The following is a 14,631-nucleotide window of genomic DNA, read 5'->3' as shown; positions in this document are numbered from 1 at the left end:
AAGAACTGGGTTCCAAAATGTGTTTGGAAGCCGCCTCAATGTCAGAATGCATTTACCTCTAAGAGACATTAAAAATGCGGCTATGTTTGCAAGAGAGTTGACAAATGCCAACTGAATAAACATGACTGAACTAGAACAAACATATTTTTCCTTACAGATATATCCATTTGCGACTTTATCTTGAGAGATATCATGAGATCTCTCATGAATGGTTTAGCTATAGTCTACTGTCAGAACATTCATACTCTTAGAACAAGTACATAATATATACCCCTACGCTGGTTTAATATGATTGAATTGTAATATTAACAGAGTTAATATTTCATCCGAATGTGTTTATCTAGATGAGAGTTTAGTTTATTATGTTAATGTTTTATTTTTAGCATTCAAAGGGCAAAATCATTCTAGCATAAAGTCAGAATCTTCTAAATAAAAAAACAGAATTTTAAATTTACTTCAGTATTCCTATTAATTATTAATCTCCCAGACTTGTCAAAATGATCACTTATAAAGATAAATCACTGTTACCAAAATTGGTGAAATCATCATCTACAGAACGTAATTTATAGGATTAAACTGATCTATCCTAAAACTTTAATAGGCATAGATCCTCTATAAACATACTTCATTAAATATCCTACTGATTTCAAAGCACTACTTTGTGTACTAAGATAATGCCGATTTAACATGCCACTGACTGTAAGATGCTTCCTGAAGATCCTTTCAGATGAGAATGTACAGTATACTCCAAATTATTTACCTCTAAATTCCCCCAAATACTTTCCCTGTATCCCTCCTACTCCATTTGCTCAATATTAAAAGCCCTGACTGATAACTACTACATGAAATATACAAGTAAAACCTATTATACTTCAATGGCGTTACTGATCTTATTAGTCATGGAGTATCCTAAAAAGGAATTTCTGAAATCACATCACCAGGTACAGAAACTAAAGAACTTCACCCTGCCCTCCATCTCCCACCTCTAGCCCTCACAACAACATTCTGGGGTAGGAAAGTTGGGCAAGGTCTGCATATACTATTCTACTGGAAAATGAGAACCCAAATTTTAGTCTTGGCTGGTTGACCTTGACCAAATCACTTAACCTGAGAACCGGTTTCTTGATGACAGTCTCTAAAGTCTGTTCTACTTCTGAAATTTCATCATACAGGACTGGGATCATTTTACTATGTTATAATTTCCAAGTAGTTAAAGCCAAATTCAGCTTCAGCAGACACAAGGCAGTCTCTGTATATTGCCCACAGTGTACCTCTTTGGCTGTGTTTTGTTTGGACATGGAAGACCTATCCCAGAATCCATAGGTATATAACTAAGTCTTTGTCTTCTACCCTGACTTATTTCTCTCCTAAGCGCATATCCACTGTGACTTTTTTTTTTTTTTGAAAGCAGTGGCCCACTCCCCTTGACAATATATCAGAACCCAAGAGGTTGGTGCCTGGGTATACTCTGAAAAAACTTAATTCTTAGCAATCTATTTTAACAAAGATTCAGTCCTCCTGTTCAGATAATTTTATTACTCTTTGGCTATAATGCAAATAGAAAAATCCTAACGATGTGTTTTTATAAAATAAAAGGTGGCAACTTTTGTAATATTTTGTCACTAGAGAGCTTTCTGGCTCCAGATAAAGGGGGAAAAAAATCAGAAATGCAAACTACCTCATAGAAATAGAAAACATTGGTTAGGAAGTGGGCATCAGATTTGGACATGGTGGCTGGAAACTACTGAAGCTGTCCTAATTTTGAACAAAAGGACAGGAGGTTATGAAAGTAAGTGACCGTAAGGCCCCCTCTCATACTTAAAGTAAGTCTGAACCCGGAAGACCCAAACGTCATCCAGCTATATTTAATGATACGGTCACTACATTAAATTGTTAAAATTCAGAAAATAATCTACATATTACTCTTTACAGATTAGCCTTATCTGCCAGTACCCCAACACTCTGATGGCTTCTCTATATCTCAATAAACAGTCAGAACTGTGCCCATCCCCGTTTTCTTTTTCTAACCTGAAAATTTAGATGTGATCAGAACAAGCCTGGTACAGCTCAACCTACAGACTGCTTCTCAAAAACCAATTTCTACAGCAGCTTTCAGGATTTCCCCTCCCCCACTACTCACCCTTTAGGCTATCATCTCAGCCCTAAACACCAGAGGCCCAATGCAAACAGATCCTACTGCTTTTCTCCTTGTGTATTTATGCTAAAAGAATAGCTCCCAATATGCCACAACCCTCACTCAGACCAGTACACATTCTACTTGCCTGGCAGGATCACAGATCATAAATTCCTCAGAAATCCATCTGCAGAATAAACCAAGGACAACACTCAGAAGAACCCTGCCTAGAGCCTAAACTAAAAAACAAATCAGCTTTTAAGAGGACACCTTGTTCTTCCCTATGTGGCCAAGAAAGAATTAAAACAGAATATGAAGTTCTCAAGTAAGATATCAAACAAAAAAATCTCCAGGGAAAAAAAAGCTAACTAGTCTCATAGTAATAAAATGATCCCTTAACATGACAACACAAACTTTGATAAGTCACCCCAACTCAGCCCACGGGCAGGTCATGTATTTCTCCACCTACTTGCTGCCAGAGGGCAACTGCTAAAAACAAAACACATTTACACGTAAGCTATTTCAACAAACCCCAAGAACTTAAAGCAGGAAAGAAAAGGTGATAAGCAAATTTACAGAGTATCACATACACAAATATTACCCAGCTACTTCACACTCTGAAGGGAGAAGGGGCAGCAACAACTGACTGGGCACTTTGTAGCCAAACGAAGAACAAATGAACATACATACTGTTTTTATGCTTCTGATTTTTACCTTTACCTGAAGTTCTCCCTGGAGAGACAGAAACACGACTTTTTCTTGTACGGTTTGACTGCTGGGGTGTTGGGGAATGACGAGTTTTTGGCGGTGGAGTTGCTGGAGGTGATGGCCTATGCCTTCGCCTGGGAGGACTCGCTGAAGGAGATAACCTACGAGTTTTTCGAGGGGGGCTGGATGTCCTCTTAGGAGGCTTCTTTGGCGGTGACCGGGAACGAGACGAGGAGGATGATGAGCTACTTCCAGACAAGGATGCTGATGAACGCCTTCTTCTGTGGAATAAGTATTCACATTCATTAACTGCATATTTGTCAAAAATGACCTTAAAGGTTATGTACAGTTTACACAAAAATACAGCTATTTTTATCCAACTTTTGAGTTTATGTAGCTAAGCATATAAGTAAGTTTAAAAAAAAAAAAAATGGGAAACAAAACCACAACCTAGGACAGGAAACAGCTAGTTCTGAGACTAAATGTGGGTAACTTATTCTGGTAAGCGCTTCCATCTGAGTTGTCTTTCCAGTTATGTCACATTGAGTGCTAGTCTCTTCCTTCCTTAGGAAAATCACCACTGTTTGGAGTTTGCATTCAAAATTTGGGTGGCAAAGTATTTTCCATTTAATAGCACAATGTCAAACAACCTTTAGGTTGCATTTTTTTAAAAAAACATGTGCAGCAGGGTTAGGAATTCATTTAGCTACATAAACTTAGAAGCAGGGGCCTCTCGAATTCTGCGGCAAATCTGTGGTAAGTTCTGTTGCAATTATGTGTACCTGCAGAATTCACCTTTGGCGGAAGAATTCCTGAGAACCTGAAAAAAAGGAAACCCTACCTTAAGTGTGAGATAAAAACTGGCTGAAAGGGAATCTTACACAATCTGCAAAATATTTTGACTGCTAAATGGCTCAGTAAGCACAATTAAAACATGCTGTTTGCAAAACTCCAATATAAGAAATAGCTGTTTCCACTAATCTTGTATTAGAAAGCACCAGCATTACTTTTCTCCTATAAAATAACCAATTTTAGAAAAGCGTGATGCCTAAATCAACTGACCATTTACGCCGTTAGTCTGTCAATAGTTAAAAACCAAGTATATCATTTTTAGCAGTAGTCATCAAAATGTTTCACTGTATCACAACAACGCCCTCCCCAAATGTTATCTTTTGAAAAAATACGGGACTCTGAAAAACCTGACTGCAGAAACAAAAAATCATGGAGCTCATTATTTCCCCTCTGTATATCCAAGAGATTCATACCCCTGTAAAAATCTCAAAGACCCAAATACAAAAACTTCCACGCTAAGTATAATCTGAAGCACAATCATCACAGCTCCTTCCAAGGAGGTAAAGAAGGCTCAAAACTCTGCTACCAGTGCACCAGGCCTCCACTTTAGGCAGATTTGCTAAAAGGGACAGATAGAAACATTTTTCCTCATGCCAATTTTAAAATGATCTTTAAACACAGAACATTCGTACTGACAGGGTTACTTCTATGTCTAATCTCTTCAATAATACCTAGACCTCAAACTGCTAAAAATTGGCTATATCCACGAGATGGGATTATGGGTAACGTTCCCGTTGTTACTTGTTTGAAATTTTGTAAACACTCGTTTTTATGAGAAAGAAAACATTTAAAGCAAAAACATAATTGCAAAAAGGTTATTTTAATATTGGCTAAAAGTAGCTTAATGGCTCTGTGGTCATCTGCTTTTCAAAAGCCAGTGATAACGAAAAACCAAAGGAAGAGTGAGGGTGGCAAATTCCCTCATCCCTAGGAGATCTTGGAGTCTAAAAGGTAAGTTAACACAAAGTATCAGTAAAATGGTCATTTGTTTTCCCCCAACACTGCATTATGTTTTTGTGGCAATTAAACCTCAAATGAGAGGCTCTTTCGAAGGCATCACCTAGTATCACTCACGAGCTTTTTATTCCATGGGGACATTAATTCAAACACTACTAGCCTAAAGCAAATGCGGTGCACTTTCATTTACTGACACTTCCAAATTTAAAAAGAAAAAAAGAAAAGGAAAGAAAGGAAAAAGAACAAGAAAAAAGAAAGCCCTCACCGTCTCACTGGAGATCTACTCCTTCTATGCCTAGGTGGAGGTGGCATTCGTCTTGGTGGGCTTCTTCTTCGAGGAGATGGCCGCCTTCTCGGACTTGGCCTCCTTCTAGGTGAGTATGATCTGCCATAACAAACAGAATTAGAGCCTGAATAAACGAGAACAAGGGAAGAATTCCTTGACCGCTTTCTCAACAGCTGTATTTTTAAAATGGACTTCAAGGCATACAGTTTTCCATTTATGTAGAGATTTTTATGGTGCACAGAAAATGTCCTCAAATTCTCTCTGTAGGTCCAAAGAATAACATTTGTACTAAATGCTCTCTCTTGCTCTGAAATTACTTATCTAATTCTACCCAGAAAGTAGCATGTAAAACCCAAGATCTGTATCAATCCTGAAGCTCACCTTGATCGGGATCTATGACGTCGCCTAGGTCGAGTATGAGAAGGAGAGCGAGACCGTGTCCGGGATCTTGATTTGGAACGTGACCGAGATCTTGGTCGGGTCTTCTCCTTCTCTTTTTCTTTTTTGGAATTTTTCTCTGGAGAAGGTTCTTTAGGCTCTGGTACAGGTTCAGGTTTGGGAACTTTCAGGATGTCACTGTAGAAAAAAAAAAGCTGATTTTTTTCCCTTCTGCAGTTCAGACTCCCAAGTCATAATACAATGATGTAATAAGGTTATGTTTCTCTTTAAAATGTTTTCAAAATCCATGAAGACTTCTCCTTAGCTCCAAAAAGATATATACACATCAGTGAAAGTTAAAGAGCAACCAACAATTCTAACCACATACATTTTTAAGAGTATACAGTTGTCCACAGTATTGGGGAAAAAAAGCAACTCACAATATATAAAATCTCAAGAAACAATACAACCAGCCAATAGCACTGGTCATCTTTAGGGTCCTTTACTAAAACTTTCCTGTAGAGCTAGAATCTTTTCAAAAAGCTGATTTTATGATTTAAAAAATATAAAAGGGAAATAATCAAGTGATTCTGTATTTGTAACTCAGAGCTATTCTATTGGCAGTCAGTGAGCAATAGCCTAAAACTGTGATACTTATAAATGAATTTTCATGTACTTGCCTAGTAGAAGTGGCCTCTTGTACTGAAGGTTCTTTTACTTTCACTGATGGTTCTGGGAGCTCTGGAGTTTTTTCCTTCTTTTCTGGAGCAGGGGAAGGACTCCGGCTCTTGGTTCTGTGACGGGGAGATCGAGAATGACTGCGCTTTCTCTCTCTCCTGACAGGGGAAGATCGTCTTCTAGGGGAAGGAGATCTGGATTTGCGTCTAGGATGAAAGTAATGTTTTTAAGGTTTTGTATCATGTGGATTGGGAGAGGGTCAAAGGGGAAAGTGTGAATTAATCTTTTTAAATACAACACTGCTCTTTACACCTGAGAAATTCTTTATAAAAATAAGGTATCCTGTCAGCTTAACAGGGGAAGGGCCAAAAGAAAACCAGGAAGGCAAACAAACAAAGGGTAACAACATTTTCTGGTATTCCAGTTGTAAGAGGAAAGCATTGACCTAGGACTCTAGATTTAGATTCTTAATCATTCCCAGAGATGAGGAGACCAAAGACCTACTTTTCAGAGGAAGAGGATGCTTGAAAGTAAAGAGATATTCCATGATAACAACTCAAACCCAAACAGCTTAGAGGCAGACAGCTCCCACCACAGAGTCTGTCAGGTAGTCTAGGAATTCCAGAAAAATGAATAGTACCATTAAAGTAATGGGCTCTTTGGAAGAGAAGAGAAATACGTCAAACCTATGGAGCCTTTTTGAAAAAGGAGAAGTCCCCTTTCCTTTACAATGGCTTCCCTAACTTGATATCAAACAGCAAATCTGGTTCATCAATAGCCAAGTAGTTATCAGAGTGATGTGCTTAACTCTAAAAACAGTACTTCTTCCCTGAAAAGGAGGTTTTAATATCAAATATACAAATTAAAATGAACAAAGAAATTTCCTCCTCCCTTTACTAATTCAAAAGATTTATGCAAAAAAATTACCAGAACTCTAACAATGAAAAGCCTAGTAGAATTCTCACCTTTCACCACAAATACAGTAGAAGCTGAGTCGTGGGTTTAAAAATGGAAACCTAACCATAGCCTCATTGGAAGAAGAAGAAAACAAATAAATGATCTGTTTTGGGTTCAATACAACCATCTAAGAAAAGCAGAACAGGGAATTAGGCAAGTATAATATGAATAGCTAATGGGCACAGATTTCTAATAAAAAGGAAAGAAAAGAAGTAGAATAGATTAAAACAATTAAATGCCGTATTTAAACAAATCCAATATGGAAGGCAAGTCTAGATTATGATTTAAGAATTAAGACTTGTATAATTCATCAGGACTTTAGAGATAATTATCGTCAAAGGATCAAACTCAAACAAAACAAGTATTTTAGCCCACACACAAGCCTTAGTCCACCGTGAAAATTGCAGAAAATGGAAGAAATTCTCTGAATAGTGCTATTAGCTTCCTTTTTAACTATGGAACGTTCTAGACACAGAATGCTAACTTTACTAACATACCTAATGTTTGCATAACATTAGGTATATGTGTGTTGTAACATACCTTCTTGGGCTTCGAGACCTCTCCCTTTTTTCTCTGCTGCTTTCTTTTTCTTCCTTATCCCTCTTATCCTTGTCTTCATCTTGCTTTTTCATAGAAGCCAACTTTTCTTGTTCAATCTGCAATGATCAAGTTTTCAAAGTAAACATAGCTGAACATTTGAGATCAACAAACAAACTGAAGACTTTACACCCTTGATAAATACCAATGCTATAAATCACTTAATTGGCCTCTGCTTTTCAACAAGACTATTCTTAAGTTTACTTTAAAAAAAAAAAGAATCATTTTCGGTGCACCTGGGTGGCTCAGTTGGTTAAGCCACTGCCTTCGGCTCAGGCCGTGATCCTGGGGTCCCGGAATCAAGTCCCACATCAGGTTCCCAGCTCCACAGGGAGTCTGTTTTCTCCCTCTGACCTTCTCCCCTCTCATGCTCTCTCTCTCACTCTTAAACAAATGAAATCTTTAAAAAAAATTTTTTTTTCACTTTCATCTTACTCTTTGGTGATTTAATATACACTGCTCATGTGAAGAACCTGTGCTTACCTTTTACATTGTTATTAAAGTTCAAATTTTCTTCTGAGCTAGAAGTACGCACATATTAAGAAAAAATTTATCAGGCGCCTATGTGGCTCAGTCAGTTAAGCGTCCACCTTCAGCTCTCATCATGATCCCAGGCTCCTGAGAAGGAGTCCCACATAGGGCTACTTGCTAACTGGGGAGTCTGCTTCTCCCTCTGTCTGTCATTCCCTCTTCCTGCCACTCTCCACTGTGCACCCAGAGGTGCATTACTCGCTTCCTGACAAAATGTTAAAGAAAAATGTATTTGCCCAATTACTGGGCTCTGGAAAAATGACATTTTACTGAAAGATTTTACTTATTCCAGGGAGAGAAAGCAGGCTCATACACATGGAGAGGAAAGAGCAAAGGGAGATGGTGAGGGAGAGAAGCAGATACCCTGCTGCACACGAAACCCCACTGGGCTGGATCCCACGACCATGAGCTCATGACCTGAGCCAAAACCAAGAGCTGGGATGCTCAACCTACTGAGCCTCCCAGGAACCCTGGAAAATGACATTTTCAACTCAATGTCTGGGCTGGGGTTCGGTGGAAGGAGTGGAGAATCAAAGTGTATGTTTGAATATATTACAGCAAAGCAGAACAACATGCTGATCCTAGCTCTAAGTCATATAAAATTTAAAAGTGTCTCTCTCAACATTACAGAAAAGTAAAAAGGCTATTACTTGTCTCTGTTTTATTTCTTCTTTCTTCAGTTCTAGAAAAGCAGAAGGGATTCCAGCGATGTTTTCTTGCGCACTTAAGAGGAGGGGCCACAGTTCTCCCATAAATTCTCTAGCATTTTTTCCATTCAAAAACCCAGTCAGGTTGATTTGCATCATTTTGGAGTCTGGATTCTGCAAAAAGACATGACAGGAAGAGAAACAGGTTACTTCAAAACAAGCCAACCAACCAACCTAAAACTCATTAAATTAGTATTTTTTTAAGTCTACCATAGGGGCTTAAATACATATATATTCTTTACTATTTAAAAAAATATTTCTCCCTAACAGCTTTTCAGCAATATAATCTCTAGCACAATTACCAAATTCTCTCTCTCACTCTACCAAAAGCATCAGAGCAGCCTATTAATCCTCTGTGGATTTCCTAAGTATTTTTAGACTATGTGGCTGTTAGTGGGTCTTATGTTTACTAACTTTAAAAACCATCATAAACATCCACAAATTCCTGTATTTACTAACAAGGAAAATGTTTGCTTGCCTGGGAATTTTCCCCCAATGAGAAACTGAAAAAGTACATAAACTGTTCACTTCTCTAACACTATGAAACAGCTTTCTATAAAATATCTACCATCCAGTTATGAAAACTAACAAGGTTATGCATGCACTCTGTAACTTTTGAAGACTAAGCTGAAAGCCTGAATTCTACATAAGGAAAATCTATTTTAACAATGCCTGAAATTCTCAACTGTCCACAAAGGGCTAAGAGGTCAAGTTTTCTCAAAAATAACTGGGTTTTTAAATGCTAAATCTGTTGTTCAAGCAACAAGGTCCATATAACAAGCACAGCTCAATAGCACAAAGCAAGTACAGATTCCAGGTGTCTTCAGTTTCTTCTTGGAACCTTGGGGGTTTGGAATCGCCAAGTCCCCTGTAGAGAAAGATGTTCCCTTGGCTTGCTTCCGACTCCCTACTGCAACTCAACCACCTTGAGTTTAATGTTATATCATTTATCTAAATTGCAAAAGACGAACAAGCAATAATGAGTACACAACCACAAAAAAAGAAAAGATTGTTTAAAAAAGTTCTAAACTTTAATCTCATGCTCACTACAAGGGGAATACTACCAGATACTTAGGTTTTAAAAAAGCACTAAAATACAAATCAGTAAAGCATTTCTCCAATAAAATCTATCTTTAATATTTTAAAAACGGTTTCCCACGTTCCTGGTTTTCTAAATAAAATGTATACATTTTATAGGAAGTGCTTTCTTAAAATTAATCTTTAAAAATACTCAAACAAATGTAATTACCAAATTATTTTAAAAATAGAAATACCTTATCAGTTGAAATGCCAACTGTTCTGTCAAAACACAAGGGCGAACTCTTTGGGAAAAGGATTAATGTAGAGGTAAATTCACATTGGTATATTTGCCAAAAGGTCTTATGGTACATCTTACTATCCTTTGGGTTGTTGTGGCAAAATAACAAACTATCTCATAATAAAACTGTTTCTAAACATTAATTCTATCATCATATTATCTCATGAATGAAGAAGAAAGGAATAACTATATTAACTGTCTCTAATAATGCTTCCAATTTATTTCAGTCTGAAGTTTAAGCATAATGTAAACAAAAAAATCTGCCTAAAATGTTAATTGATGACCAGCTGACATGCAGCTACAACTAAAGACTTCAGTTACTTGATTATTTTAAAAACAATATCCAATCAAATCAGAATTGCCCCTCATGCTTCACATAAACGTCCATCTCATAATAGTATTTTTAAAGAGCAGTGTATAGATTTACCCAATTGCTCTTTCCTGTGTTTTTTTTTTTGTTGTTGTTGTTGATGTTCGGCCACTTTACACAACTCACCTCCAAACACACACTGCATCATCAAGGGAGTTGGGTCAGAGCGACATTGGGACACTCACTCTGCTGTGACCTAATAAGGTGATGGTGCTATACTTCAGACGCAAGGAATAACTTCCATTTTGGTTCAGGCCTTTTAAATCATAAATCACATTATCATTAGAAAATTGCTGTCAAAGTAACTTAACATGTAACAGCAAAATTACAAACAATAAGTTTGATTTTTCACCTGTGTAGCTTTCAAAACTATGTACCTTCACTAAACTTCCAGGCTTAATAGTTGTTTACAAAGTGAATTCTTTTCACAACAAACATTGTAAAATAACCCTCCTATATTTGTACTCCATAGAAAAATCGTTTTCCATAGATTCACAAAATTATGTCACATATTCAGAAGAGCCATTTGTATATTATTACCTTCACTTCCAGCTGGTTGAATATAAACTCAATCACAACATCATCTTCAAACCCAAGGATTTCCGTTACTCGTTTTGTTATCCAAGGCTTTATAACCTCCAAATTTACTTTGCTCATGTCCACCTGATAAAACATGCAAGAAATTCTTGAGTACAAGGTTCATAATTCTAAAAGAAAGCTCACTTAAGAATTCTGTCCAACCAAATTCCTTTTCAACTTATGAAATTTTTTGATGTAGCATGGTACAAAATGGCTCATTCTTGTGTGGTTATGCTAATCTGCATGCACTATTGCTAAAAAGTGGAAAATGTTTAATTAAAACAGTCCCAAAATATCTGAATCAACTGTGCCATAAAGGTGCAAAAACAGTTTTATCCAGAATACCTTTTTTTCTAGGCATTCTGCAAATTTCAGCTGCTTCAGTAGCTTCTTCTGTTTATTGCTGAACCGATTATCCTGCTCTGCACTTGTTCCCTGAAAAAGAAACACATTTTAATTAAGAGTTCAAAGTTAAATGCTTACTTTTTAGCAGCTAATGATGGCTATGACCTTTACAGAAGAAAACAGTGATCAAGTAAATAAAAACACCACAGCTAACAACCATAGTAGAATGTATACTCTTTTCCCAACGAAGCTAAAAGTTTAAAAAACTTGATGTATTTTAAAATACAAGCTCACTGTAACAAATCAACCAATACAGCTGTTTATAACATAGTTAGCACCTCCCCCACAAAAAAGTTTGATGTATATCTTTTTAAACTTTTTTCTAAGTTAAAAGACTTTTAAGGTTTTTTGTATAAATAAGAACACACTGGAATATTTACTAAATATGTACTTCCAAACAAGACCACTAAATTTCATCCTCTTGTGACAACCAGTAAGTAGCATGCTTACAGAATTACTGTGGCAACACGTATAAACAGGGTGAAAAGGAAAAAGAAAATCACCCTAGGACTGTTTTCACAACTTGAAGAACTTGGAATGCAGGAAAAATACAGGTTTACCTTAATGAACTCACTCAATTTCAGCAATAACTTTGGAAAAACAAGGGCTTACAAATACTATTTGAGACCATTAAGTGATCGCTAATTAGTCTGCATTTATTTGGCCATTACAACTGGACCAAATAACAAAAATAAATGGCTACATGATGGGAAATCTACTGACTGCACTAAACTGGCCAATGTCCCTTGGAAAATGATCAAGAACCTGGATCATTACTGGAAGGTAAAGAACCTGGATTAGAACCCCAATTCTGCCACTACTTAAGCCATATAATTCAAAAGAAGTTCCTTAACCTCTTTGAGAACGGTTCCTTACTTGCCAAAATCTACTTTGCAAGGGTTGCGTATCTCAAAAATAACGTATGTAAAGTAAATCGCATATGGCAGAAATTCAGCAAATGAAAGCTATCATTTCTATCTGGACTGAAAAATTCAGTTTACTATCTGGCTGGCTGTACTAACAAGGTAACTCCCTAAATTCTTTTAACTTGGAGTTTAAATCCAGCCAACTCCTCTACGCAATTATAGGTAGTATATAAAAACACGCACCCTTTGCTTCCAAGTTTTTACTAACACTAAAAGCAAATGTTATTATAAAAATTTATTGACCACCTTTTTTCCTATGGAACTCCTTTCCATTGGAAATAACCGCCAACAGAAATAAAAAAATAGGCCTTTGTGTCAAAATACTACATTTGGATCATGGGACTATTGAGTACTCACTACAAAATATTTTGATGGAAATTAAAAAACGAATTCATCAACAGAATGAAAATCTGATAAACTCTCAATTGAAACTATCATTACAGAAATAACTACAGTATCATTTGCAAAGGATAGGAACAAACATTGCTTATTTTAAGTAGGTGCTTAGAATAATCTGGCCACTTTTGGTGAAAAATAAGTTGGCACAATTAAATTCAATTAAAGAATTTCAATATTGGCTTTAGAATGGCAAGAATTATGTTCTTTAAAAAGTCTTGGTCTTCCCCCTCTTCCAACTTTCCCTTGAAAAACACGCAAACCGAGAATTATATGCTCCAGGGAGTGGAAAGAGCCAACCAACGTTACATAAAGTATAAATTTCTACCAAAACCACTGGTCTCTCTATGCGGTCCCTCTGCATCAAAAAGCATTCGCAAACTCTAGTCCTTAGTGTCACTTCCCACCCACCTAAATCTCTACGAGGCAATCATTTCCTACAGGAGTGGAATATGGCACAAACAGGTTCCAGCAGTCCCAGCCTGAGAAACTCTGGGCCCTGGGCACCAACTTCGACGCCTGCAGGTGCTGGGCGCGCAGCCCTGGGAGAACCTAGGTAAGAGGCCCCTTTCCTCCAGTGCACTTCAAAAGAGTAAAACAAGCGCGGGGCGGGGGGTGGGGGCGGGGGAGACACCGGTTTGCGGTAAGGAGAGTTGATCCCCCCCTTGTCCCGGCCCCTATACACGTGCACACTTTGTGTTGCACCCGTTGCCCTTAGAGAGTCTCAGATTCAAACATTCCAACTACCTATTATCCGAGTTCCCCTCCCTAAAGGAATATTAAATTGGGCGGGAGTTCCCGCGAACTCTGACCCCGCGCCTTCGCAAAGACTTAGGACCAGGAGGGAGAACGGGGGAGGGGGGGGGAGTCGGCGCTGCTCTCTCAAGAAAAGCCGCTGAACGCCGTTTCCTGTCCTCCCTCACAAGCTTTCCTGGGGCGGTACCCCCAAAACCGTACTCTCCAGGATCCTCCCGCCGCCAGTCACCTCAGAGCTTCCCTTCGGCCTCCCCCCAGGGACTTCCTCCTCGCGGCCCAACTAGGCCCCAGGACCCGGCGGCGCGCGCAGCTCGGCCTGCAGGCCCCACCAGGCAGGCGGGCGGCGGGGTACCGCTCCGGCCCATTCCCGCCGCCATTTTCCGGCGACCGTCGCTGCCGCGTAGGGGGGACGATCCCGGAGGAGGAGACTGCGCAGGGGCGCACCGGTCTCCGCCGCAAGGCAGGGGGGAGCGTCCGCTGGCACGAAAGATCATCAGGATATTCGAAGCCTCCCCTCGCTGACCACACCGTCCCGAGTTTAGGCCCCCTGCTGGGCCTCACCGATGAGCCCCTCACCTCACCCCAGATCCCCGCGCTTCTACTTACGCGGAAGAATCCCGCGTCCATCTTGCTGCCTCGCTCGGAGATCGCTCCCTATCCCAAGATACACCGCGCCGCCGCGACGGAGGGCGGGACCGGCAGGGAAAGCCGAGCGCCGGGACGCAACGCGCGCCGCTCCACCCGCCCCTTCAGCCGACACGAGGCCGCGCCTGCTCAGTGAGGTGAGCACCCGCCACGCGTGCGCACGCGCGCCCAAGGGGGCGGGCTCCTGCGGTCTCCGAGGCTCCCAAGTAGCCAGTCCGGGAGGAGAGTCTCGCGATCGCAGCCAATGAAAACAAGAGAGAGTGTCGTCGGGTCGCCCCGCCCTGCGAATCCTTTTGTGGCGCTGGATCAGCCTTGTTCGCGCAGCGTGACTTGACCCATCCTCCGACCCGTAGTGGAGGAGGCCTCCCGCCCCGGGGGTTCCATGGAGCGATTGAAGAGAAAGGCTGTTACCTCAGAGTGACGCGGGCGAGGCGGCTCGCGCGCGGAAGAG

At 39.6% G+C, this 14,631-nt stretch overlaps 1 protein-coding gene across 17 annotated transcripts in view; it reads right to left on the bottom strand.

Annotated features, from left to right (window-relative positions):
- Positions 1-14,298, bottom strand: part of SRRM1 (serine and arginine repetitive matrix 1) — a 30,834-nt gene extending 16,536 nt beyond the window's left edge. For 6 of the 17 annotated variants that reach the window (XM_004741150.3, XM_004741153.3, XM_013047542.2 and 3 more), the window contains exons 1-9: positions 14,142-14,298; positions 11,398-11,487; positions 11,014-11,136; positions 8,729-8,899; positions 7,491-7,606; positions 5,996-6,199; positions 5,319-5,513; positions 4,917-5,036; positions 2,849-3,123 (exon numbers count right to left, since the gene is read on the bottom strand). In XM_004741150.3, coding sequence (XP_004741207.2) covers positions 2,849-3,123; positions 4,917-5,036; positions 5,319-5,513; positions 5,996-6,199; positions 7,491-7,606; positions 8,729-8,899; positions 11,014-11,136; positions 11,398-11,487; positions 14,142-14,162 — 1,315 coding nt within the window. In that variant the 5' untranslated portion in view covers positions 14,163-14,298. Of the gene's footprint in view, positions 1-2,848; positions 3,124-4,916; positions 5,037-5,318; positions 5,514-5,995; positions 6,200-7,490; positions 7,607-8,728; positions 8,900-10,599; positions 10,730-11,013; positions 11,137-11,397; positions 11,488-13,764; positions 13,913-14,141 lie in introns of those variants that run through there. The other 11 variants (XM_013047538.2, XM_045063970.1, XM_045063966.1 and 8 more) reach the window with 5 other exon arrangements.
- Positions 14,299-14,631: the final 333 nt, after the last annotated feature.

This window comes from Mustela putorius, unplaced genomic scaffold (genome assembly GCF_011764305.1).
Source record: "Mustela putorius furo isolate JIRA1106 unplaced genomic scaffold, ASM1176430v1.1 tig00003853_pilon_pilon_pilon, whole genome shotgun sequence".
NCBI lineage: Eukaryota > Metazoa > Chordata > Mammalia > Carnivora > Mustelidae > Mustela > Mustela putorius.
This window is presented reverse-complemented; position numbering and strand designations above follow the sequence as displayed.